Source organism: Myxine glutinosa, chromosome 13 (genome assembly GCF_964187855.1).
Source record: "Myxine glutinosa chromosome 13, kmMyxGlut1.1, whole genome shotgun sequence".
Classification (NCBI taxonomy): Eukaryota; Metazoa; Chordata; class Myxini; order Myxiniformes; family Myxinidae; genus Myxine; species Myxine glutinosa.
In genome coordinates, this window is record NC_136273.1 from 59,069,191 (window position 1) to 59,094,383 (window position 25,193).

At 45.3% G+C, this 25,193-nt stretch overlaps 1 protein-coding gene and 1 long non-coding RNA gene across 4 annotated transcripts in view; one reads left to right on the plus strand and one right to left on the minus strand.

Moving 5' to 3' along the window:
• Positions 1-25,193, plus strand: part of LOC137415454 (uncharacterized) — a 58,776-nt gene that overhangs the window by 31,702 nt on the left and 1,881 nt on the right. The window contains exon 2 of the long non-coding RNA XR_010982080.2: positions 24,069-24,193. This is a non-coding gene — a long non-coding RNA (uncharacterized LOC137415454). The remainder of the gene's footprint in view (positions 1-24,068; positions 24,194-25,193) is intronic.
• Positions 8,466-21,177, minus strand: LOC144888688 (uncharacterized). 3 transcript variants are annotated; one of them, XM_078767558.1, is made up of 4 exons: positions 21,098-21,177; positions 11,625-11,904; positions 10,900-11,069; positions 8,466-10,770 (listed from the first exon to the last, which is right to left on the minus strand). In XM_078767558.1, the coding sequence occupies exons 2-4, from the start codon at positions 11,881-11,883 to the stop codon at positions 10,540-10,542; spliced, it is 660 nt and encodes a 219-aa protein (XP_078623684.1). In that variant the 5' UTR covers positions 11,884-11,904; positions 21,098-21,177; the 3' UTR covers positions 8,466-10,539. The 3 variants fall into 3 exon arrangements, with proteins under 3 accessions (XP_078623684.1, XP_078623683.1, XP_078623682.1); XM_078767557.1 differs by lacking the exon at positions 21,098-21,177 and adding an exon at positions 12,019-12,770; XM_078767556.1 differs by lacking the exon at positions 21,098-21,177 and having other exon boundaries at positions 11,625-12,769.

Consider the following 25,193-nt stretch of genomic DNA (forward strand, 5'->3'; position numbering starts at 1 on the left):
GGGTGTTGTTTACAGACAATGGGACTAGGGAATGGGGTAAGGGAGAGTTGGGGAGTATCGGAGAAAATAGGGGAATATTTACAAGCGGATATGGAGGCCAAATTCCATATTCGCAACATTGCACCCTTCTCTACCCTCGGGGCGTCCCGACCCGATAAATTTTTACCTACTTTAGTGTGGCACGCAATGTAGTTCCCTCTACTATTAACTCTACCCTGAGTGCGACAGTTTTACAGATATTCACAAATGAGTAAATATGTCCCCCTGCGACGTTGCACCCTTCTCCTCACCGAAACACACCCACAGGATAACCGAATCCGGAAAGAATTCTCAAACTAAACATACAGCCGGTAGGGAGCATTATTTACAAGACTACGCTGCTATTTACACTACGATCCAGGACCTGTTTTTGGAGGAACACATGCAGATGTTATGCATAGAGAGAGCGCGCTTGCCAACATCGATACACCAACCCACGAGTGCTCTGTGGCCGACGGCCTTTAATAACGTACAGAGCACCCTTTCCCAGCATCAAAAGCACCACCCCACCACCAATCGGTGCAGTCACCATTGTTCATTGGAATAAAAATAAATTCGACAACCCCTAACCCTGCAGGTGTCTCTTGCTCTTCGTGTGGCCTTCAGTGGTGTTAATTAAAAGTGGTTCACCTGTATGGCATAGGTGCCACGTTGACCCATAGGTCCATCCCCGGGTGGTGCTTGGCCGCAAAAGAGCTGCGGTCCATGGTGGGTGGCCACAAACATTGCGGTCCATATGGTGTATCGATCCAAGCAGCAAGCAGCGAAAGTGCAGGCCCACAACTGCGTAGCCAGCACCTCTCTCTCCTCTCTCTCTACCCCAAAGCCAGATCCTCGGAGGTGGGAGACAAAAGAAGCAGACAAGTGAGTAAGGTGGTAAGGGCGCAAAAGTGCACGCAATACAAGATGATGCACATTGGGGGCACATGGGAACCAGGTGAGACAGGTACGTTCCTATCGTACGCCCCCCCCCACCAGGTAACCTACATGGCCCCTCCCTTACCCCTTACTGTATCCACAAAACACAACACTACCCATAAACATCTACTTTACAAATCGACAACATCCCTACTGTCTTCCCCGTTCCTCCCATAAACCAAATTCGTCTTCTCTCCCTCCTAACCAATCAAATTTGCCATTTTCAACTCTCATCAAAATTTGCCATCTCCAACTGCACATCAAAATTTGCCATCACCAATTCATCATCAGTCCCTCCTAAGGAGGGAGAGATGGAATCACCCCAATGTCTCATCCACGTCGTGATGCGTCTCACAAATCCTCACAGCAATCTCATTTCTGCAACACAAACAAAGAAAACACAGGTGTGGAGTCATCATCATCACCACAGGCAAGTGGCTGCGCATGGTGCGACAGGTTCATCAATCCTAACTATCTCCTAAATGACTTTAACAACTTTACACTACCCGGGGGCTTTCTCCGGCCAAACCATTGGCCCTCTTACACTATGGGTTCTAAAAACCAATTCCCATTGGCCAAACTGTGGTGCTCTTCAATTTGGGGTCTCACTCCCCCGATTCATCTCCCGGTGCCCTCGCACAATTTCTGGGCGGCGGCGTGTACCTCTCCCAGTGGGTCTACCCACCTGCACACCTCCACCACTGCAGTTGCCTCCGAGCTTACCTGCTCCTTGCCCTAACCTAACTACCTGGGGAAGGCCCTCTGGCACTCTCCCCACTCGGTGCCCTCTCTGGCACTGGGCTACCCGGGTCCGTCCTCCGGATCCTCGGGCCCCATCCACAACTCTACCGGCTCCCAGAGCCCACCTGCGGCCTCACCTGGCCGACATCCTCACAGTGGTGGAGTGCCCAACCAACTACACGCACTAACAGGCTACACGCCCAGCCATTTCCACAACACTAATGCACCCATCCACAACACCATTCTGCAACCGCACCACAAATGCCAATATCCAACCACAATTTACCTGTACCCTCTACCTAACACTTACACTACCCGCCCCGGGTACTCGTGAAAGGGGTCCACTCTTCCCCCATCCACACCTTCGCACCATGCACACCACTCCGTACCACTTACTCCAACTCTCTCCACACACCTGTACCTGCACACCTGTGCTCTCACACCTGGTGCCACCTGCACCCTTCTCTCCCCAAGCGCATTCGCGCTGATCCACACACTCACTACTCATACACTGCTCCACACACCTGTCCAGTTGCACACCTGTGCAATCACACCTGTTCAATTCTCACACACACGGCATCATCTCAGCTAACTACTCCCTTCTGAAACTTGCGCTTCCCAGTCGTCCCTTTAAACTATTGCGCTCCCTCGTCATTATCATCCATACTAATCTACCTGCGTCCCCACTACAGGTATCAGTCACTAACTAATCTTAACGTTACCTAATGTCAATCTTCGCTAGATCCCTACACACCATATCCTAACCCACCCGGGCTAGTTTTCACTGCCATACACCCCATAAACTATAGCTCATTTGCCCCCACATGTGAGGGATGGTGGATTTGCCATCCCACCACATCGGGGGTCTCTCACTACCAATTTTGCACATCAGATTTCAACAAATCAAAAATTTGCCAATCACTACTCATCATCTGCCAATCACTACTGCCAATCCCTTGCCAATCATCAAATTTTGTTTTTCTCTAATTTTGGGTCCAAAACACTAACCTCATCTCCCAGTCTACTCACTAATACCTCTCGGTGCGCCAATCCCTGTCCAAAGCCCGGCTTCGTAAAGCCAAGCAATGGATGCTGGTTGTTTTGTGCCTGCGGCTGGATGCGTCCGGCACTCGGTGCAGGGACGGGGGCTTACCCGGGCCGAGATCCCATGCATCACCTCGGCGTGGAGCCATCCAATGTCCCGATCTCGACCTGCCGGCACGTCTCAACAAAACGTGGTCGCCATGACGACCCTTTCTATCGGGCTGCCAGCTCCGCCTAGTGGAGCCTGGACGCGACCGTTCAAAGCGAGGCCCGGCACGCACCGAGGGCCTGCTTCGGCTAAAAGTCGCTCTAACCTCTAACCCGTGTAACGTCGATGCTTCACCTGGACGCTTACACCCCGCAGCCCGTTCCTTGCTCACACATCCAGCTGTGCCCATGCTCCTCGTACCCTTCCTTACACACCCAGGTACACTCATTCCACTCACAGCCTTGGTCACACACCTGACCACCGAACACTTTGGCACACATTCGTTGGTCGCACACCTCACCAATACACCTCTTCGCGCCCCCTCCTCGGTCACCTCCTCTGTGACAATCACAGGTGTGCTCTCATTCGCACACCCAACCACGTGCCTCACCACCAACTCCAGCGTGCATTCCCACTCACGCTCTACCATTCCAGGTGTGCATCCTTCCATCCCAGGTGTACATCCTCGCTCACCTGTCACAACTAACTCACGCTCCATGTCACTCTCACTACTTTCACCTCCACTCTTGACAGCGCACTCACCCTTACTCTTGACAGCACACTCTTTCCCCATGCACCTGTCCGTCACACACCTTTCTCGCGCACACTCTCCCGTTACACCCTCTGTAACACTCACCACAGGTGGACACTCTTCCTTACTTCTGACAGCGCACTCTTTCCTCATGCACCTGTCCGTCACACACTTTTCTCGCGCACACTCCTGCGCACACTCTCCCGTCACACCTTCTGTAACCCTTACCACACCGCGCTTCCATGTGCTCCCTCGCACACGCTCTACGACCGACTCACTCTCGCCAGCACCCTCACTCCTTGGCACACACTTTTTCCTCACACCAGACCTGTCGCGCACTTCACCAACGGCCTGTCACGAACACCCGGGTCTATCTCGACCCCCAAGCTTCTTAAATCCCCTGGCGCTTCATACGCACGACCATATTGGTCACCACTTACACCGGGTCCTCTTCCTCTTCGCTTCTCCTCCATCACCTGCGAATCCCTCATCCGGTTAATGAGCACATCATCACGATCCGAACACAGACTTTGGACCAATTCTTTTACTTCCTCCTTTATCTCTTTCTTATCCTCTCTCCGTCGCTTCTTAATTTCGCTCACCCCTTCTTCCACTTCCTCTAATTTTTGCTTCATCTCCTTCATCTCTTCGTGCGCCCCTTTAAGTTCTTCCTCTAACTCCACTTTATTTTTTTCTATGTGCTCCCGCACCTCCCGCTCTTTAACCTCCATTACCTCTACCACCTTGTCCATTTTCCTCGTCAGGTCCTCATGTACCGTCTGGCACTCTTTTTTAATTACCCCTACGTCCTTTTTCATCTCCTTCTGTGTCGATTTTAAACCCTCTATTACCGCTGTGTTCTTCTTTACCTGGTCCCCCAACTCCTTTTGTCCCACTGTCAGTTGTTCTACTCCCAGCGTCAACTCCTCTATACCACCTTGCAATTTTACAGTCCCCTTTCTCACCTCTTTCTCCATGCGCTCCTTACAGTGCCTCACCTCCTCGCGCACTCCTCCGACCTCCTCACTCACTCCTCTTCGGATCTCCTCTCCCATCACTTGCATCTCCTGCCCAGATGCCACCCTCATCTGCTCCATTTCCTCCCTGTGAGCATCCAGTTTGGTTTCTACCCCCATTCTGACCCCCTCTATCTGCTGCTCCATTTGTTTAACTTCCCTTTCCGCTTGGTCCCTCATGTCCCTCAATTTGCCTTCCATACTGTTTTCTAACCCCTCTAACCCTTTTTGCATCCCTTCCATTTGATTCTCTTGAGCGGCCATTCTGTTTTCTACCCCCGTTAACCCATTTTTCACTTCTTTTATCCCGTTGTCTAACCCCTCAAAATTATTGTCTAACTTCCCAATTTTCTTGTCTAACTCCTCAAAATTATTGTCTAACTTCCCAATTTTCTTGTCTAACTCCTCAAAATTATTGTCTAACTTCCCAATTTTCTTGTCTAACTCCTCAAAATTATTGTCTAACTTCTCAATTTTCTTGTCTAACTCCTCAAAATTATTGTCTAACTTCTCACCGGTACCCCTCGCTTCGTCCCTCATCACCCCCATTTGGTTTCCCATTACCCCCATTTGGCCCTCCAATCGCTCACCCTGAGCATCCATCCGGTTCCCCAATTGGTTACTCTGCAGTTTGAGGGACGCCTGCATTTGCGCCATAAATTGCTCCATGAGGACCTGCATCTGGGCCATCCCTCCCACTTGTGCAGCGGGTGCGGCCGCCGTAGCTATGTGCGAGGCGCCATTTCGCGCGTCTGCTACCCCCGCTGTTTCGCTCTCCTCACGTGTCTCAATTTGGTCCTGGACCGACCCTGCTTCACTCTCCCCTACCGGACCCCAGCCGTCTTGATCCGCCATAGCGCGACTTGCAAAATTCGAGTTTCGTAAAACAAAACAAATTTCGGCCGCTCCAAATTTTGACCAAATTTTTTTTTTTCCTCTATTCGTTTTTTTTTTTTTCAAAATTTGGTCGGGCCTCGAATCTCACTCCCGACACCAATTGTTACAGATACGACTTTGATGGTATGGTGGGCCGAGCGGGATGGCCGCCGTATCCGTACAAGTTACCCCGATTGCACCCGGGGTTGACTAATCGCGCTATGCTGGCTCAATAAGAAAAAGAAGACACCCGGCTGGATTATAATGACACAATACGACACCAGGGGTTCAGTTCTCAAGTATATTCGTACGGAAAAAGGTTAGATTACAACTACAAGAGGGACAGCATAGGAAGACAGGCACTTAGACACACTCTTATATTAACCCTAGACAGACCACAGATAAACGGGACAACGCTGACTCACACGGGATTTGATGGCAAGGAAAGCGGCAGTCGATGGCTCAGGTGCACCTGGCTCAGGGACAGAATCACGTACGGTGGTGTCCAGCAGATGCGGGGAGGTCGCTCAGCGCTCGTGGGTCGCGACTTTGGTGGAGATGCCGGGGAGGTCGCTCAGCGCTCGGGAGGGTGGCGTCTTGTCCTTCCAAGCTCGGGGCGCATCTCTCTTCACGTCCGGCGCGGGGCCGCGTATATCCGGCGGGGAGTGACACGCCCTCGGCTCGTTAGCGCCGCCCCAGATGGCATCGGCCCATGGCTTCTCATTGGGTGCGGGGGTTACCGGCTCCGCCCTTGACGAGGGGCCGACAGGGAGCCCCTTCGTGGTAACCCCGTGGAGCGCGTGGTCAATGGCGGCTAACCGAGCCGGAAGGAGGACGCCCACTCCCCATGCCGTCACCGCGCCGCCCCCCTCTTTTGTTGTTGTTGTTGTAGTTGGCGCTTCTTCATGGGGAAGAGATGCGGAGAGGTATGGGGAGGTCCTAAACTTCCTAACAGGTGCCATATAATCACATTCTGGTGCAACGAAGAGTCATAATTAATGGAAACAAGTCCTTAACTGACATAGATTAAGAATAACTAGCAAGATGTCCTATAATTGTCTACGTGTGGTGCGGGGGACCTGGGCACGACATTTAATGGGGGGATGAAGGGGAAGATCGGCTCTAATGGGTGTTGTTTACAGACAATGGGACTAGGGAATGGGGTAAGGGAGAGTTGGGGAGTATCGGAGAAAATAGGGGAATATTTACAAGCGGATATGGAGGCCAAATTCCATATTCGCAACAATATATATATATATATATATATATATATATATACAGTAAGATTTTTTCCCCCTGATGAATAATATTTACTTACAAATTCATAAAATAATACAAAACCGTTTGACATTCTTGGGCTATTGTGAGTTTGTCGTTGATGCGTATCAAAGATCCAAAGGTGTGTTTTGCAAAGAGCAAGTGAGTTATACCCTGAACCAGCACCCTGAACAAATTACAAATTCATACCTCAACTACTGCTGCGAAGGCAAAGGCAAACCACCCACCACCACCAAACCACAAACATAACTAAACCACAAACATAACGAAACCGCAAACATAACCAAACTGCAAACATAATGAAACAACATAACCAAACCAGAAACATAACCAAATCACCCAGTATAACCAAATCATCCAGTACAACCAAACCACCCAGTATGACCAAACCACCCAGTATGACCAAACCACCCAGTATAACCAAATCACCCAGTATAACCAAATCACACAGTATAACCAAATCACCCAGTATAACCAAATCACACAGTATAACCAAATCACCCAGTATAACCAAATCACCCAGTATACCCAAATCACCCAGTATAACCAAACTAGCCAGTATAACCAAACCACCCAGTATAACCAAACCACCCAGTATAACCAAACCACCCAGTATAACCAAACCACCCAGTATAACCAAACCACCCAGTATAACCAAACCACCCAGTATAACCAAATCACCCAGTAAAACCAAATCATCCAGTACAACCAAACCACCCAGTACGACCAAACCACCCAGTATAACCAAATCACCCAGTACGACCAAACCACCCAGTATAACCAAATCACCCAGTATAACCAAATCACCCAGTATAACCAAATCACCCAGTATAACCAAATCACCCAGTATAACCAAATCACCCAGTATAACCAAATCACACAGTATAACCAAATCACCCAGTATAACCAAATCACCCAGTATACCCAAATCACCCAGTATAACCAAACTAGCCAGTATAACCAAACCACCCAGTATAACCAAACCACCCAGTATAACCAAACCACCCAGTATAACCAAACCACCCAGAATAACGAAACCACCCAGTATAACGAAACCACCCAGTATAACGAAACCACCCAGAATAACGAAACCACCCAGTATAACGAAACCACCCAGTATAACGAAACCACCCAGTATAACCAAACCACCCAGTATAACGAAACCACCCAGTATAACCAAACCACCCAGTATAACGAAACCACCCAGTATAACCAAACCACCCAGTATAACGAAACCACCCAGTATAACGAAACCACCCAGTATAACCAAACCACCCAGTATAACCAAACCACCCAGTATAACCAAACCACCCAGTATAACCAAACCACCCAGTATAACCAAACCACCCTGTATAACCAAACCACCCAGTATAACCAAACCACCCAGTATAACCAAACCACCCAGTATAACCAAACCACCCAGTATAACGAAACCACCCAGTATAACGAAACCACCCAGTATAACCAAACCACCCAGTATAACGAAACCACCCAGTATAACACAACCACCCAGCATAACCCAACTAACCAGCATAACCAAATCTCCCAGCATAACCATTGCAGCAGCACCAACGCAACGCTGCAATAGCTGTTGCAGCAGCACCAACGGTCTGTAAAGATGGGGATACATTGATGATTATGATGATGATCATCATAATTATAGGTGTTGTGACTTGGTATAGTAGTCACCACACCCTCCTCTCCCTCCTTGCTCCAAAGTAAATGTAAAAAAACATTAGTAGTCACCACACCCTCCTCTCCCTCCTTGCTCCAAAGTAAATGTAAAAAAACAAATACGCAATGTATTTCTCTCTCGGGAAAGCAGTTAAAACAAACTTTATTAGAACAAAGACATCACATCCCTCTTGTATTTGAGAATCGATTCAAAGTAAGAAATATGTACATAACGTCTGTGAACTTCCTCTCGCACGTTGAATCGTACACCAAGGAACTAAATTCACTTTGAGTTACTTCACATCACTTACAAGACATCTCCAGTCAAGTTTAACCTATTTCCAGCATAATTAGTCAACTTGCACATCTCTCTCTGTCGCTCCTCCTCGATCTTTCTCAATGTAAATTTATCGATGCTCATCTTCGATATTGACCTGCGGATCTCTGTTTCGTTCCCCTTGTAAATTATTGAATGTGTGTATAGCAGTTCACCACTCTCACATTACATACAGATGTATTTCTCAAACAAGTATCATTTTGCTCCAAGGAGGTCTCTGCTCTTCCATGAGCCTCGGCACCTGCATTAAAAATATACATGTCTGACAATCTCTTGACTAAGTAGTATCTTTAGGACCGAAAACAATACACCAATGATGAATTGGCCTCAGACATACATGAGACTTCCATAAAGGACCAATAACCCAACTATTTCAAAAGAGATTTTCTTCCCTAAGTGTCTCAATATGTCTGTACATCTGCTTCTCCACCTCTATGTCTCTGCCTCAAAGTCTCCGTCTCTCTGTCTCTCCGTCTCTATGTCTCTGTCTTTACATCTCCATCTCTCCGTTCCTGTGTCTACGTCTATGTCTCTCCGTCTATGTCTACGTCGCTATGTTACCGTCTCTATGTCTCTGTCCCTACGTCTACACGCCCCTGTCTCTACGTCTCCCTGTCTCTATGTCTACGTCTGTCTCTCCGTGTACATCTATGTCTCTATGTCTCCGTCCCTACGTCTCCATCACTATGTCTCCATCTCTACGTCTCCATCACTATGTCTCCATCTCTACGTCTCCATCACGATGTCTCCATCTCTACGTCTCCATCTCTACGTCTCCATCTCTACGTCTCCATCACTACGTCTCAATCTCTACGTCTCCATCACTACGTCTCCATCTCGACGTCTCCATCACTATGTCTCCATCTCTACGTCTCCATCACTATGTCTCCATCACTATGTCTCCATCTCTACGTCTCCATCTCTACGTCTCCATCACTATGTCTCCATCTCTACGTCTCCATCTCTACGTCTCCATCACTACGTCTCCATCACTACGTCTCAGTCTCTACGTCTCCGTCTCCACGTCTCCGTGTCTACGTCTCCGTCTCTACGTCTCCGTCTCTACGTCTCCGCCTCTACGTCTCCGTCTCTACGTCTCCGTCTTTACGTCTCCGTCTTTACGTCTCCATCTTTACATCTCCGTCTCCACGTCTCTGTCTCCACGTCTCCGTCTCTTTGTCTCAGTCTCAGTCTCTTTATCTCAGTCTCTTTGTCTCAGTCTTTTTGTCTCCATCTCTACGTCTCCCATCTCTACATCTACCATTCCGTCTACGTCTACATCTACATATCTTTGTCTCCCTCCGTACGTCTCCGTCCCTACGTCTCCATCCCTATGTCTCCGTCCCTACATCTACATCACCACCTCTACATCCCCTTCTCCATCTCTGCATCCCCTTTTATACCTCCACATCCCCTTTTATACCTCTACATCCCCTTTTATACCTCTACATCCCCTTTTATACCTCTACATCCCCTTTTATACCTCTACATCCCCTTTTATACCTCTACATCCCCTTTTATACCTCTACATCCCCTTTTATACCTCTACATCCCCTTTTATACCTCTACATCCCCTTTTATACATCCCTTTATCTACCTCTACATCTCCTTTTCTCCCTCTACATCTCCTTTTCTCCCTCTGCATCTCCTATTCTCCCTCTACACCCCCTTCTCTACCTCCACATCCTCTTCTCTACCTCTACATTGCCGTCGCTACATCTGTCTATACAGTATGTCAACATCTCCATATCTCTATCACTATATCTCTCCATCCATCTCTCTCTTCATCTCTCCTCTACCGTATGTGTGCTTCCCAATAAGAATTTAACAGCGTTAGTATGGGATCAATAAGTATTACTGATGCAAAATGGAACATCTACTGTGATGACACCTTCAGCTCGAAGATTGCACTCGGGTGTGTGCTGGGATTGTCAAGGTGTTCAAGCACTGCTGATAGGGATGAGCTATGAGACAGGTACCATCCAGGGAAGATAGCCGATTCAAATGCCATGCCATGATGCTGAAGAAGAGAGCGACGGAGGAACAAACAAGAACACAGGGAGCCCGAGGACTTGGACAAGGATTGCATATCCTCTTGTTTCACAAACTGTCAGATGGAATCGGGCATGAAAGAGAATTAAAAAATCAATGATGTTGAATGACATGCACAGTCATAATCCCTTAAGGTAAATATTGGCATGCATGCCAGGAGAGTGTCTGAGAGTGGCAACGTTACCCGCACAGTGAGATGAGGAACGACATCTTTGTGTTTCGTCCCAGTTGCGGGTTGCTCGGTCCATGGCCCAGTACAAATCCAGCTCTGTCCATCGCGCGAAGCCAGGCTCACATAGTCTCCACTGCTGGGAGTAGTGGATTTGTAACGGAGCATCATTACAGGAGCGAAATCTGTTGGGATGGAGAAACAGACATTTGCAAAGGAAACTTTCCTTCTGCCCTTAACCAAACCGGATGAAGGGAAATGAGGCATCAGTTGCTGTGTATACATGTTTGTTGCAAAAGAGGGTTAAGATGGAAATGAGCAAACTTTTCTAGAAAATTGTTTACTTTTCTTAAGATCAATTTATTCATGTCTTGTTTTGGTCAAAACATTATGCTTTGGGTAACGTTCTCCATTATAAATATTCTGATTGCGAGTACTTGGGGCATTCTTCAAACAGTTATCCAAGTGAGATCATCACAATCTATTCTGAGACACACACACACACACACACACACACACACACACACACACACACACACACACACACACACACACACACACACACTTGCTGAAAACTAAATCAAATCTCGGTGTGTCCCAGACTATTGTGAGTATCTCGTTCGCCGAGCTCTTAGAACGCTTCACCCATATCAACTATATGCAATTTTTTGTTGCATCCTTAAGGTAACGACGATGCAAATCTTTCAACTTCCCATTGTTCCCATGGTTATGGTGCTTACCATGACTGCTTGGAAAGAAGTGGAAGGGCACAGCCTTGAGGGAGTGGTCATCAAGGCTCAGAACCTTTCCTCCGTGGACCTCAATGAACACTGGCTGCTGGTAGACCACCCGCAACCGTGCCGGGCCTGTGCAGACCTTCCTTCCACCCTCCGATGGGGTGAGGATATGGCTGGAGCCCAATTGGCCAACAGCAAAGAGGGTGAGCCACAACATCAGTGAGGTGACCATTAGGCCGGTTTGAGGATGCAAGTTCATCATAAGGAAGGTTTATTTAGCAGCCTGTATTGAGAGAACATGATTAAATAGCATGGATAGATGTAGATCAGACAAGATCGAAAAGAGGGCGTAACACCGAGAGTAATCCGATGAAAGGATTAAATGGATTTTTCTCACCTCTATCTGCTGTGTAATGGATGCTCTGTTTGCTTTCTCTCTCCTCTCTCCCTCTCTGTCTCTAACTCACCCAGTCTCTTTATGGGAAATCTATTTCCCGTTTCAGTGCCAGCCACGTTACTCAACGCAAGTAAATTCCAAGTGCGTGGGAGTATGCTTCTTTTTTTTTGAACACCTTTATTGGGTCTCCTGCACATGTGTGATCAAGCAAAGCTAATCCCAGATGATCCAAGCACAAAATAATGACTCGAAGTGTGCAACTAAGGGAAAATGTCACAAAAGCCAACGCATAAGGATAAATTGTTTCGTTTCGGCTCATACATTCCAAAGTGCATTATCATGGTTAAAAACGCAATGGTTTTCTGGATCTGGTCAACATGGTACAGCATAAGCACCACTCTCCTGATAATTAAACAGGTGCAAAATCCACCAATCCATAAGTAGTCCCTACTGTCTGGTCGTAGATGAGCTCCAGTGGATTACGGAGTCGAAGCTCAGAAGTTGGCAGGCAGTTACATCTTTTTTTAATTTTTTATTTTTATTTTTTTTGTATACATAATCGAGGCTCGTGAAAGAGCTAACATTTATCACACAAACAAATCAAACAGACAAACAAACAAAGTATATAAAAAGGGGAGCTGTAGACAAGATGGGGAGAGAAGGGAAAGCACATAAACACAACATTTGAGAGCAGGGACATCGGGAATGTGTAGGAGGGAGAGGGCTTGAGGGGGGAGGCGGCGTGGGAAGGGGGGGGGGGGGTGCGAGAAGTATAAACACAAGGACAACCAAGGACTTCCAGGAAAGAAGTTGGTATTTCAAAAAAGTGGATTTGGGCTGAAATTAGCAGGGGTAGAAAAGATCAAGGTTTTGGATTGGGGAAGATAAGAGATGGTGGTGAACAGCTGTTTTAAAGACCTGGAGGGAGGAGTGGGATTGAAGAGAGTGAGGGAGTTTGTTCCAGAGGTGGGAGAAAAGAGGAATGAAGGAGTGAAGGTGAGCAGAGAGTCTTGCTTTTGGCAGTTTAACCATAAGAGGGATGCAGGCAGATCTTGTGCGACCTGTAGGAATATTTGGGGGACAGAGCCCAGAGAGAGCTGGAGGAGCAAGGCCGGAGAGGAGTCGGTAGAAGACAGAAAGACAACCAACCTGCCTGCGGTGAGTAAGTGAAAGGCCCTTGGAGGTAGCTTCATCGCGGGAGATGCCAATGATTCTGAACGCTTTGGTTTCAACAGCGTGAAGACGAGCTAGGTGTGAGGCAGGAGCACCAGCCCAGAGGGGAGAGCAGTGTTCCATTGAGCTGCGGATGAAAGCCTTGTATGTGGTGAGGATCTCAGGTGTGCCAAGGAAGGACTTCACACGACGGAGGATGCCCACATGCCCAGTCAGCGACTGACTTTGGAGGCCAGATTTGAAATGTGGTTTTCCCAGGAAAGATCATGGCAGATAGTGAGACCCAAAAGCTTGAGTGACAGATCTTCTTGGAGAGGATTATTCAGAAAGTGGATGGGAGGGTTGTCCAGTCGGTCTTTTCGGAGAGACATCGTAAGAGTGTGAGATTTGTCAGGTTTGAAAGACATGTTCCACTTGTTTGCCCAGTCTGTGATTTTGTCCAGGTCTGCAGAGAGTGAGGAGGCTGCAGACTGCCGATCTGAGGGATGAGGAATGGAGCGTCAGAGAGTGGAGTCATCAGCAAAGAGATAGAGAGGATTTTCAAGAGAGTTGGAGAGGTCATTGATGAAGACCAGAAAAAGCACAGGGCCCAGAACACTGCCTTGGGGAACTCCAGCCTGAACAGGAAGAGGAGATGAGAGAAGCCCATTCAGGGCCACACATTGACTACGACTAGTGAGTAAGTCCGCCAGCCATGCGTGGAGATTTCCATGGATACCAAAAGAGGAGCGTTTGGTGAGCAGAGCGGGGAGCCAGACCGTATCGTAGGCACGTGATATGTCAAGGGAAACAGCTCTAATTTCCTGTTTGGCATTGAGGACCTCCATCCATTGTTGAGAAAGCAGAAGCAGCATGTCCAGAGTAGAGTGACCAGGTCTGAAACCAAATTGATTATCAGAGATCAAGCCATTGGAGAAGGGGAAAGATTTCATATCCGAAGCAATGATGGATTCCATGATTTTGCTGATAATTGGGAGAAGGCTGATTGGTCTGTAGTTGCTCGGATCTGTTTTTGCACATTTTATGTGTAAAGCGGTGATGTTGGGTGATTTCCAAAATCTTGGCCTACCATTCGGTTCTCTTTTGCATAGTAGGAGTATTAAAACCAATATGCTGCCTGAAATGTTGTCACTAAATTTTAACGGCAGATAATATGCAGTACTCGACCAAAAGTGACATCATTTAGATGGCATTGATAGTACCCAGAGTGCTCTGGGAAGTGACGTCACTTCCCCAAAGCTCGGTGGTTGTTTGAAGTCGTGTATGTGTGTCTTCTGGTTTTTTTTCGAGCTCCTCTATGAGCCTTAGACTCTGTAACCACAAGTATAAGACCATCACAACCACTGCTTTTTGAAGTAGTATAATTGGACTTTAATATTCATCTGATGTTTGAAAGAGCAGAGCGAGAAAGACCAGCGTATAGGTGGTGAAAAATGGGGAGGCCACCAACCATTCTGCAATGGAAAAGCATCAAGCTTTGTGCTTCAGTTTCTTTGTTGAAGATGCCAGTGATGCTGAGATTTGCTTTGGATTCCACAGTATCCACCAGAGATGCGGGGGTTCCAGTCTGTAGTGGAGAGCGTGTTCATTTGAGCCATGGGCAAAGGCCTTGTAGATCGTCCGAAGTTCGGTTTTACCAAGGAACGACTTTCCATGAACGACAGAGGATGTCCATTAGAAGTGAGCATGGATATGTGTTCTGCCCTGATGAGGTCGTCACTGATGGTGAAGTCCATTAGCTTAAGAGACTGAACCTCTTCCAGTGGCCTATTGTGGAAATACTGTTTATCGGTCCTTATATTATCCTTCTGGAGAGATAAGGTGGCAGTAAGAGGTTTTTTCCGCATCGATTGACCTTCTCCATTTGTCAAAAATATATGATTATTTCCAAGTTAGCAGAAAGGGAAGCAGCTGTTGCCATTCTGTCATTGAGATGGAGTATATGCAGTACAGCACAATGTCGATTCATCTGCGTCGAGTATTATCCAGGGCATCAGAGAGGTTTACTTAATTATTATATGAGGAGCAAGACTCGGCCCAAAATGCTGCCTTGAGGAACTCCAGCTTCTAATGGGAGAGGAAATGACAGGACTCCATTGACGGCTATGCCCCGACTGCATGACAAGAGGAAGCCGATAAGCTCGAATGAAGGTGATTTTCCATGCCACAGGCAGAGAGCTTGGCAAGCAAAGTGGGGTGCCAGACGGTGTCAAATGCCCTAGATAGTTTCAGAGAGAAAATCCTGACCTCATGTTTAAGATTAAGTTCAACATCCTTACCTGACCTTCTACTGACCTCAGCGACAAAACCATCCATTGTTTGGAGAGATGCTGCTGCAGGTCCAAAGTTGAATGACCAGGACAGAATCCAAACTCTTAATCAGTGATTAGGCTGCTTGAGCAGAGGAAAGACTGTCAGCTGCAAAGATCAATTCTATCACCTTGCTGATTCATGATTCCTCGTGTGTGGTTGAGGAGATCCATTTTTGCATCCTTTTCGTGTATGGGACTTCACCTGTGTACAGGAGCACACAGGTGAGAAGAACAACAGAGGAGGAATTTTTAACCCAAGTACAGTTGCAATCTAAGCTCGTCGTTGAGGCTTTTCAGAACTTTTTTTGCCTTCTCGAATGAAACTTCCTTGCTTCAATCAGAGTCTGCAGAGAAGCCATCTTTGGTGATGGATGGGGGTGGAGAGGAGCATTCAGCAGAAACATTTTATGTCAGCAGTCATTTTATGTCTTTCAATCCTGACAAATCTCACACTCTCACTATGTCTCTCCGAAAAGACCGACTGGACAACCCTCCCATCTACTTTCTCAACAATCCTCTCCAAGAAGTTCTGTCACTCAAGCTTTTGGGTCTGACTATCTGCCATGATCTTTCCTGGGAAAACCACATTTCCAAGCTGGCATCCAAAGCCAGTCGCCGACTGGGCATCCTCTGTCGTGCGAAGTCCTTCCTAGGCACACCTGAGCTCCTCACCACATACAAGGCTTTCATCCGCAGCTCAATGGAATACTGTTCTCCCCTCTGGACTGGTGCTCCTTCCTCACACCCAGCTCGGCTTCACGCTGTTGAAACCAAAGCATTCAGAATCATTGGAATCTCCCGCGATGAAGCTAACTCCGAGGGCCTTTCACTCAGTCACCGCAGGCAGGTTGGTCGTCTTTCTGCCTTCTACCGACTCCTCTCCAGCCTTGCTCCCCCAGCTCTCTCAGTGCTCTGTCCCCCAAATATTCCTCCAGGTCACACAAGATCTGCCAGCAACCCTCTTATGGTGAAACTGCCAAAATCAAGACTCTCTATTCACCTTCACTCTTTCATTCCTCTTTACTCCCACCTCTGGAACAAACTCCCTCACTCTCTTCAATCCCACTCCTCCCTCCAGGTATTTAAAACAGCTGTTCACCACCATCTCTTATCTTCCCCCATCCAAAACCTTGATCTTTTCTACCCCCGTTAATTCACCCCAGATCCACTTTTTTGAAATACTGACTTCTTTCGTGGAAGTCCTAGCAGTGTCCATGTGTTTTGTACCTCTCCCACCCCCCCCCCCCCGCCCCTTCCCATGCCTCCTCTCCCCAAGCCTTCTCCCTCCCACAGATCTCCCGAGTCCCTGCTCTCCATCTTGTCTCCCGCTGCCTTTATCATATGTTTTATGTGTGAGTTTGTCTTTTTGTGATCAGTGTTAGCTCTTATATGAGCCTCGATCTTGTACACAAAAAAAAAACAAAAAAAAAAAACAACAGACACCGAGAACGGCACTAGGTCGAGTGCATACCTCCACTAGGAGGAGAAGTTTACGTTTTGTATCCCACTGATGGGCCACATGTGGATCCGAACCTGAACCAAAATCGAATCGGCTTGTTCTTGTCATCTGACCAACTCATCCCCAAGTTTTGTCATAACTCGACCATAACTTTTTGAGATATGTTATATATATCGTTTTTCATCTAATCTCTCAATGGTAAAGAATCACTTTAAAATTTTTTTTTTATCGTATCCGGATCCAGATTCGGGTCTTCACCAAAATCTAATCAATTAGTCCGTGTCACATATCCAAACTGCCCACCAAGTTTCGTCCAAATCTTTCCATAACTTTGAGATATCCTGCTTACAGGAAAACAAGGAGGCAAACGGGTGAAAACGTAACCCCGTCCACCTTTAGTGATGGAGGTAACAAGGTGCCACCAGCACTTGGAAGAGGGAGACAGGCTGAAGAGTTCAGCCTTTAAGGCGAGGCCGATGATATTTTCTGGCTCGCCCTGTGATGGAAACCTTATTGTCAGCCTTTAAAATGACATAAGGTTGCTATCCGTCTGGAATTGGTTTTCCCTGATGAGAAAGCAAGCGTTATGCAAATCAAGTGCTTGCTAAAAGTATCCCTAAACAGTATAAAGATGAATATTTCAAATTTTGCCTTGAATACTGTCCTTCCTCGGGAATGTTTTTGGGAATTTTAAATACTTCTTCTTCCTTTTCTCATTTACATACATATGCAGTATACCTGGGTGTGTGGCCCATGTGTGGGGGGGGGGGGGGCAGGGTGGCTCCCCCTTCACTATATTTATTTATTTTGATGCACCATGCCCTTTACAGAGGGTTACACTAGGTGGTTTGCCATTGCCTTCCAGCATTGTTTGTCAGTACTCTATCTTTTTAAATACTGAGTGTCAAGCAAGGAAGCAGCAAGTACCATTTCTGAAGTCTTTGGTATGACTTGGCTGGAGTTTGAAACATTGACCACCCAGACTCGGAGCGGATACTCGAACCATATTACGCCACAGTGTCGGGTATCCAGGGGTGCCGCCAGGGATTTTGGGCCCCATGAAATGATATCACAATGGGCCCCTATGAAGCACGCACGCACATTTTTTCCCCGACATTTTTGCCAGGAGGTTGAAACGATGCTTATATTTCTGCATAAAGTATGGATTTCACTATTTGATGCAAGACTGATACCCACACAAGAAATGTGCTCAAGGCCATCTTTTACAGTCTAAATGTAATTTTAATGCTAAGAATTACAACATACATTAACCTCTTCAATTAAAATAAATTAATATTATCATCTATAGAATGATATAACAAACAAAATAATAAAATCAGCAGCAGAGTATACATACAAGTATACATACCAAGTGTAGTGATCCAATATCCATAGCCATGCCATTTAGTTATCACTGGTCCTTGCTCAGCCTCACACACCAAGAGCCCAGCGCCGGGCCTTGTTGCTAGCAAAGTCACTGATCAAGTCTTTGAAGTCCAGCTTTCTAGCCAACTGACTTTCAATGGATAACATGGCAAGACTGCAAAGCCTGTCCTGAGACATAGTGGACCTCAAATAGTTTTTTTTTATCCGTTTTAGCTTACTGAAAGATCTCTCGCCACCAGCAACAGTCACAGGCAGTGTGCAAAATATAGTCACGTGAAAAAGTAAAAACACCCCATGTATAGTTTTGACTTTTTCAACATATTTCAACATACAGCTATTTGATCTTCATTTCAACAATATTGATAGATAAAGGTGATATAATATAACAAATATCATGAAACATTTACATTTTATAGTCCATTGTATAATTTAAATAAACAAAAATGCAAATTTTGCATGTGGAAAAAGTAAGTACACCCCTACATTTATCACTACTTCAAATACCTAAAATTAGAATCAGGTGCACCAGCTCAGGTGCAAATGATTAGAACATCGTTGGAGAGGATCTTGGAGTAACCTGTCTTATTTAAACCGAAGACATTCAGTTTGGTTTGCTCTTTTTGTTGAAGTGTGCGGCGTCACCATGCCTAGATCAAAGGAGCTCTCTGAGGCCTTCAGAAAGAAGGATATAGATGCGTACGAGTCTGGGAAGGGATTTAAAAAGATCTCCAAACAATTTGAAATCAATCATTCGACTGTCCGGAAGATCATCTACAAGTGGAGAAGATTCCAAACAACTGCCAACTTGTTCAGACCAGGCCGCCCCAGCAAGTTCAGCCCGAGAGCAGACCGCAAGATGCTGAAAGAAGTCTCTAAAAACCCCAGAATGTCATCACGGGACCTACAGGTAGCTCTTGCCACTGTTGATATCAAAGTGCACGAGTCTACCATTAGAAAGAGGCTGCACAAATTTGATATACATGGGAGGTGTGCCAGGAGGAAACCTTTGCTGTCCAGAAAGAACATCAGGGCAAGACTAAAGTTTGCCAATGAACACCTAGGCAAAGACCAGCACTTCTGGAACAATGTGCTCTGGACAGATGAGTCAAAGGTAGAGCTATTTGGCCACAGTACCAGAAGACATGTTTGGCAAAAACCAAAGACAGCATTTGACCACAAGAACCTGATACCAACTGTAAAGCATGGTGGTGGAAATATTATGATTTGGGGCAGCTTTGCTGCATCAGGGCCTGGGCAGCTCACCATCATAGAATCCATTATTAATTCTTCATTGTAACACAGGGTGCTTGAGGATAATGTGAGGCCATCTGTCGGAAAGTTGAAGCTCAACAGAAGGTGGACCTTGCAACATGACAATGACCCTAAACATACCAGTAAATCCACCAAGGAATGGCTGAAAAGAAAGAAATGGAGGGTTCTGGAATGGCCAAGTCAAAGCCCGGATCTAAATCCCATTGAGATGTTGTGGGGGGATTTGAAACGAGCTGTTTCATGATATTTGTTATGTTATATCACCTTTATCTTTCAATATTGTTGAAATGAAGATCAAATAGCTGTATATTGAAATATGTTGAAAAATTCAAAACTTTACATGGGGTGCACTTACTTTTTCACGTGACTGTATTAAAATAATTATGTTTGTGACCCTTTAGATACGTCATTACTCTCCTCAGAATTCGTTTACACACATCTGTTTTGTCTGACATTTCCTGGTAGTGGGAAGTGAATGTTTTCAACCTTGTTTGGATATTTTGTTCCACTTATGGGATAGATTCCTAACATGCAGAAAAAAAACCTTCAACATAATTGTTTTATTTTCTTATTGTTACTTAATTACTTTATGATTTTTTTTGGTAAACTAAAAATAATTATAGTTAAAATAACTACAAAAAGAGTTTATTCAAAGCCATATCTGCGACCAACGGTCCTTCAATCCATTTTGACGATGGAAAAAACAACACATTTGGGAATCAAAAGGAAATTGTACAGTTAAAAAACATCTTATTACAATTTTTACGTACTTTCTATTGGTTAAGGTGATAGCAAGGGAAAACACAAGTTATTTGAAGTGCACTGCAGATTGTTTGTTTAACTTTTATATGATTTGAAAATACTTTGGCACCATCAAACTCGTTATATACTTTCTCTTGCCTGCATATTATTCAATAACATCTTGAAAACTAGAACATCACTCGGCAGAGAGCATAGCTCTGCCAGACTGAACAGTTTACGTTTTGTATCCAATGATAGACCGCATCTGGATTCGGACCTGAACCCAAATCGAATCGGCTTGTTCTTGTCACCTAACCAAATCCTCCACCAAGTTTTGTTATAACCTGTCCACAACTTTTTGAAATATCATGTTATATGCTGTTTTCGGCCCCATCTCTCATTTATGAAGAATGACTTGGAAAAATTCTCAAATCTGGATCCAGATCCGGATCTTCACCACAATTGAATCGATTCTTCCTTGTTCCATACACAACCTGTTCAACAAGTTTCATCCAAATCCGTCCATAACTTTTTGAGATATCGTGCTTACAGACAGACAGACAAATAGACAGACAGGGGTGAAAACATAACCTCCGTCTAGGTTCAATGGCAGAGGTAAATATCAAGGATAATTATATATTTTGCATATATATATATATATATATATATATATACATATATGAGATAGTTTGCATCGGTGAAATATCGTGAAAGAAAGATAAGGGTAAAAGTTCACCGTCTTAAAAGAGGCACAGGCGATGTCGTTTCGGGTGGAACCGTTTGCCAATGAACGGAGGAACCAAACCAAATAATGCAATATATAGTGCATCACTTGTGTGATTATTAATAGGTGCGTGAATAATTAATCAGGTGTTGGAATAAAGAAAATTCCAGAATGTAACAGGAATTCCTCGAGGGTGTATAGTACCAAGCTGAAAGATGACTTTCTCCTCCAAACGCTTTTGCTCCAAATCACTGGTGCACGCTTTAATAACACACACCTGCAAATTATCCTTGGAATATGAATAGCGAGGTTGAAATGTGCTGATACTGGCAGACCAGTTGTGTTTAAACGTATAGATCTTAAATGTTCGGCCACTGTCAACCAAACGTAGTTTACACTGCATTCAGAAAGTATTTACACCCCTTGACGTTTTCACATTTTGTTGTGTTACAGCCTGAATTTGAAATGGATTTAATTGAGATTTTTGTCACTGATTTACACATAATACCTCATAATGTCGAAGTACAATGTTTTCCTCGGAAATTTTTCCAAAATAATTAAAAATGAAAATCTGAAATGTCTTTAGTCAATAAGTATTCTTCCCCTTTGCTGTGACACCAAATTGAGCTCAGGTGCATCAAATTTCCTTTGATCATCCTTGAGATGTCTTTACAACTTGAATGGAGTCCACCTGTGGCCAATTCAATTGATTGGACATGATTTAGAAAGAAACACACCTTTCTATATAAGGTTTGACAGTGCATGTCAGAGCAGAAACTCTACCATGAAGTCCAAGGAACTGTCCGTAGAACTCCGAGATAAAATTATGAGGAGGCATAGATCTGGGGAAGGATATCAAACAATTTCTAGAGTGTTGAAAGTTCCCAAGAGCACAGTGAGCTCCGTCATTAGGAAATGGAAAGAATATGAACTCCCCAGCCTCTTCCTAGAGCTGGCCGTCCAACCAAACTGAGCAACCAGGCAAGAAGGACCTTGGTCAGGGAGGTGACCAAGAACCGAATGACCACAATGACAGAACTACAGAGTTCCTTGGCTGAGATGGGAGAACCTGCCAGAAGGACAACAATCTCTGTAGCACTTCACAAATCTAGGCTTTATATGAGAGTGGCCAGACGGAAGCCTCTCCTGAGAAAAATGCACATGACAGCATGCCTGGAGTTTGCAAAAAGATGCATATAAAAGACTCAGAGCATGAGGCAAAATATTCTGTGATGTGATGAGATGAAAATTGAACTCATTGATCTGAATGCAAAGCGCTACATCTGGTGGAAGCGAGCACAGCTCATCACCCATCTAACACCATCCTTACCATGAAGCAATGTGGTGGCAGCATCATGCTATGGGGATGCTTTTCAGTGGAAAGGACTGGGAGACTTGTAAGAATAGAGGGAACAATTAATGGAGCCAAATGCAGGCAAATGCTTGAGGAGAACGTGCTTCAGAGTGCAAACCCTAAGGCTGCAGGGAAGATTTATGTTCCTATATCAGAACATAAATGTAAAGTCCTTGAGTGGCCCAGCCAAAGCCCAGACTTCAATCCCATTGAGAATCTGTGGAAAGACTTGAAGATTGCCATTCACCGACGCTCCCCATCCAAATTAACAGAGCTCGAGCAAATCTGCAAGGAAGGATGGGAGAAACTCCTCAAATCCAGATGTGCAAAGATGATACAGATATACGCAAGAAGACTCAACGCTGTAATCAAAGCTGCCAAAGGCACTTCAACAAAGTATTGACTCAGGTGGCTGAATATTTACGTAAATTAGATATTTCTGTATTTCATTTTCAAAAAAATTGTAAAAATTTCTAAAACCATGTTTTCACTGTCATTATGGGGTATTATGTGTAGATCAGTGAAAAAAAATAATTAAATCCATTTATAATTTAGGCGGTAACCAAACAAAATGTGAAAAAGGTCAGTTGTGAATATTTACTGAAGGTACTGTAGTTTCACCAATATAGAACAGGTTGCAATGATTACACAACAAAGCATATGTAATATTTGTGGAAGTGCAGTCGAAGTGACCTTTGACATACCATATACCTCTTGGGTCTCTAATAGTAAGTGTCATGTGACAACATGGTAATATATATATATATAAGAGTGCCTGTCCCAAGTGACGGGAAAAGCTAGCAAAAGTATCCCCCTCCTCGCCATTTCCTCCCGCCCCCATGCTCTCTCTCCACCACTCCCCTCTCCCTATCCTCCCTCCCCCACTCTCTCTACTCTCTCTCTCTCCACCACACCCATCCCCCTCTCCTTTCTCCCCCATTTCCCTGTCTGATTTTGTTTATACTTGGCGCAAAGACAACATATGATGGTATACATATGAACATCATTTTGTTTCGTGAGGGATCAAATATGGCCGACTGGCGGCCATTTTGTTATTTAAATGTGTCCCCAACCATTTCTTGAACATGCATGGTCTGATTTTGTTCAACCATGGCACATGCAGAGTACATGATGACATATATGTGCACCTCACTTTATTTTGCAATCTGATCAAAGATGGCTGACTGGTAGACTGGTGGCTATTTTCGTTGGGAAAAAATCGATATCTACCAAGTCCTCAACCATTTCTCGACATGCATGGACCAATTTTGTTCAAACTTGGAAGAAAGGCAATGTATGAGAGTATACATATGCAGAAGATTTTGATTTGTAAACCAAACAAAGATGACCGACTGACGGCCTTTATCTCCGTACAGTAAAATTACTAAAACCACGTGGGCGTTGACATTTTATGTGTTTTTATTTTTGTTATGTTTAGAATAAGCATAGAAGTAATTAAATGTCATATTCGGTATGTGTCGCTTATGTGATAGATACCGTGCACCCACACCATTGTGTGCATCTAAAAATTACCACCCGTTTTGCCCTTATTTCATGTTTTGTTTTTTTTACATTTGTTATCCTTTTTATGTCTTTCCCGAACACACTTGGCCATTTTCCCTATTTTAGGTGGGAAAATGCAGCCTTGACTAACCCAGCCTTGCGGCATCCACAGCACATTATGTGAAGCGTCAACCAGAGCCCCTCCAACTTTGGTGATTGAGACTGCAGGGGCTTAATCGTCACCCATTGAAGTAGGTTTCTAACCTTATATAAGGTGGGGCATGGGTAGAGATGCTATCTCTGCCAGCTTGCATTCATCCCAGGTGGACGCAGGGAAATGCTACGCAGCGGGAAGCCAGAGTGTTCATGAGGCGGATCCAGGAGAGACCATGCCTTGCCAGAAGAAGCCGCACCTGCATGCTGATGCCATGCCACCCCCTGACGAGTGGAGCAGCCATGAACTTTACAACTTGTCTGTTTACCAAAACTCTATTTGTCTTGTGAATTCCCCCATCTATCTCATGTCCTAAGAATGATCTGTCCCAGGTAAGGCTTAGGATAATTGAGAATCTCACATTCGTCATTTGTTACCGTGGGCACGTATGATCGGGTATTGGGTTAAGGGGATTATTTATTTATTTATTATGTATGCGTTTTGTTGATTGTTTCCTTTTGCTTCCTCCCCATGACTATTGTGTTTAAATTATACCTGACTTGGTGTCTGAGTGAATTGTTTTTGCTGCGGTGGCTTCATCTAATGGTTTTAGAAACCCCATTAAAGGTTGCCAAGGTTTGCTCGGCCTCATTAGATCAGTCACATGGTCGCCTATTAGAGCAAGGCTTGGGTGGTTCCACGGCTATGGCAGCAGAGATAAAAGGCTGCGATCATAATCGTACCTGTGGACCCACCTGACCTCTGTGGTGTTTTTGACATGACTCGCCAGATTTGAACTGGGTAACTGGAACATGTACTCATGCATGTACATATACATATATAATATATACAGTCGGACCCGAATATTCGCGGTCCCAACATTCGCGGGTTCCATGTATTCGAGGTTGATAAAATGTGACCTGGTTCTCCATTCGCGGCCCTGTGTCCTGCGTATTCATGATTGATAAAATGTGACCTGCTCTTATGTTCGCGGCCCTGTGTCCCGCGTATTCGCGGTTGATAAAATGTGACCTGCTCCTATGCTTGCGGCCCTGTGTCCCGCGTATTCGTGGTTGATAAAATGTGACCTGCTCTTA

Bases quoted from the DNA above. Each gene is read 5' to 3' on its own strand.
- LOC144888688 (XM_078767558.1), bottom strand. From the start codon at position 11,883: ATGATGAACTTGCATCCTCAAACCGGCCTAATGGTCACCTCACTGATG. The intron at 11,070-11,624 runs GTAAGCACCATA...CCATCCCAACAG, and splicing joins CTTCTTTCCAAGCAGTCATG to ATTTCGCTCCTGTAATGATG. The intron at 10,771-10,899 runs GTAACGTTGCCA...TCCATCTGACAG, and splicing joins TTCCTCATCTCACTGTGCGG to TTTGTGAAACAAGAGGATAT.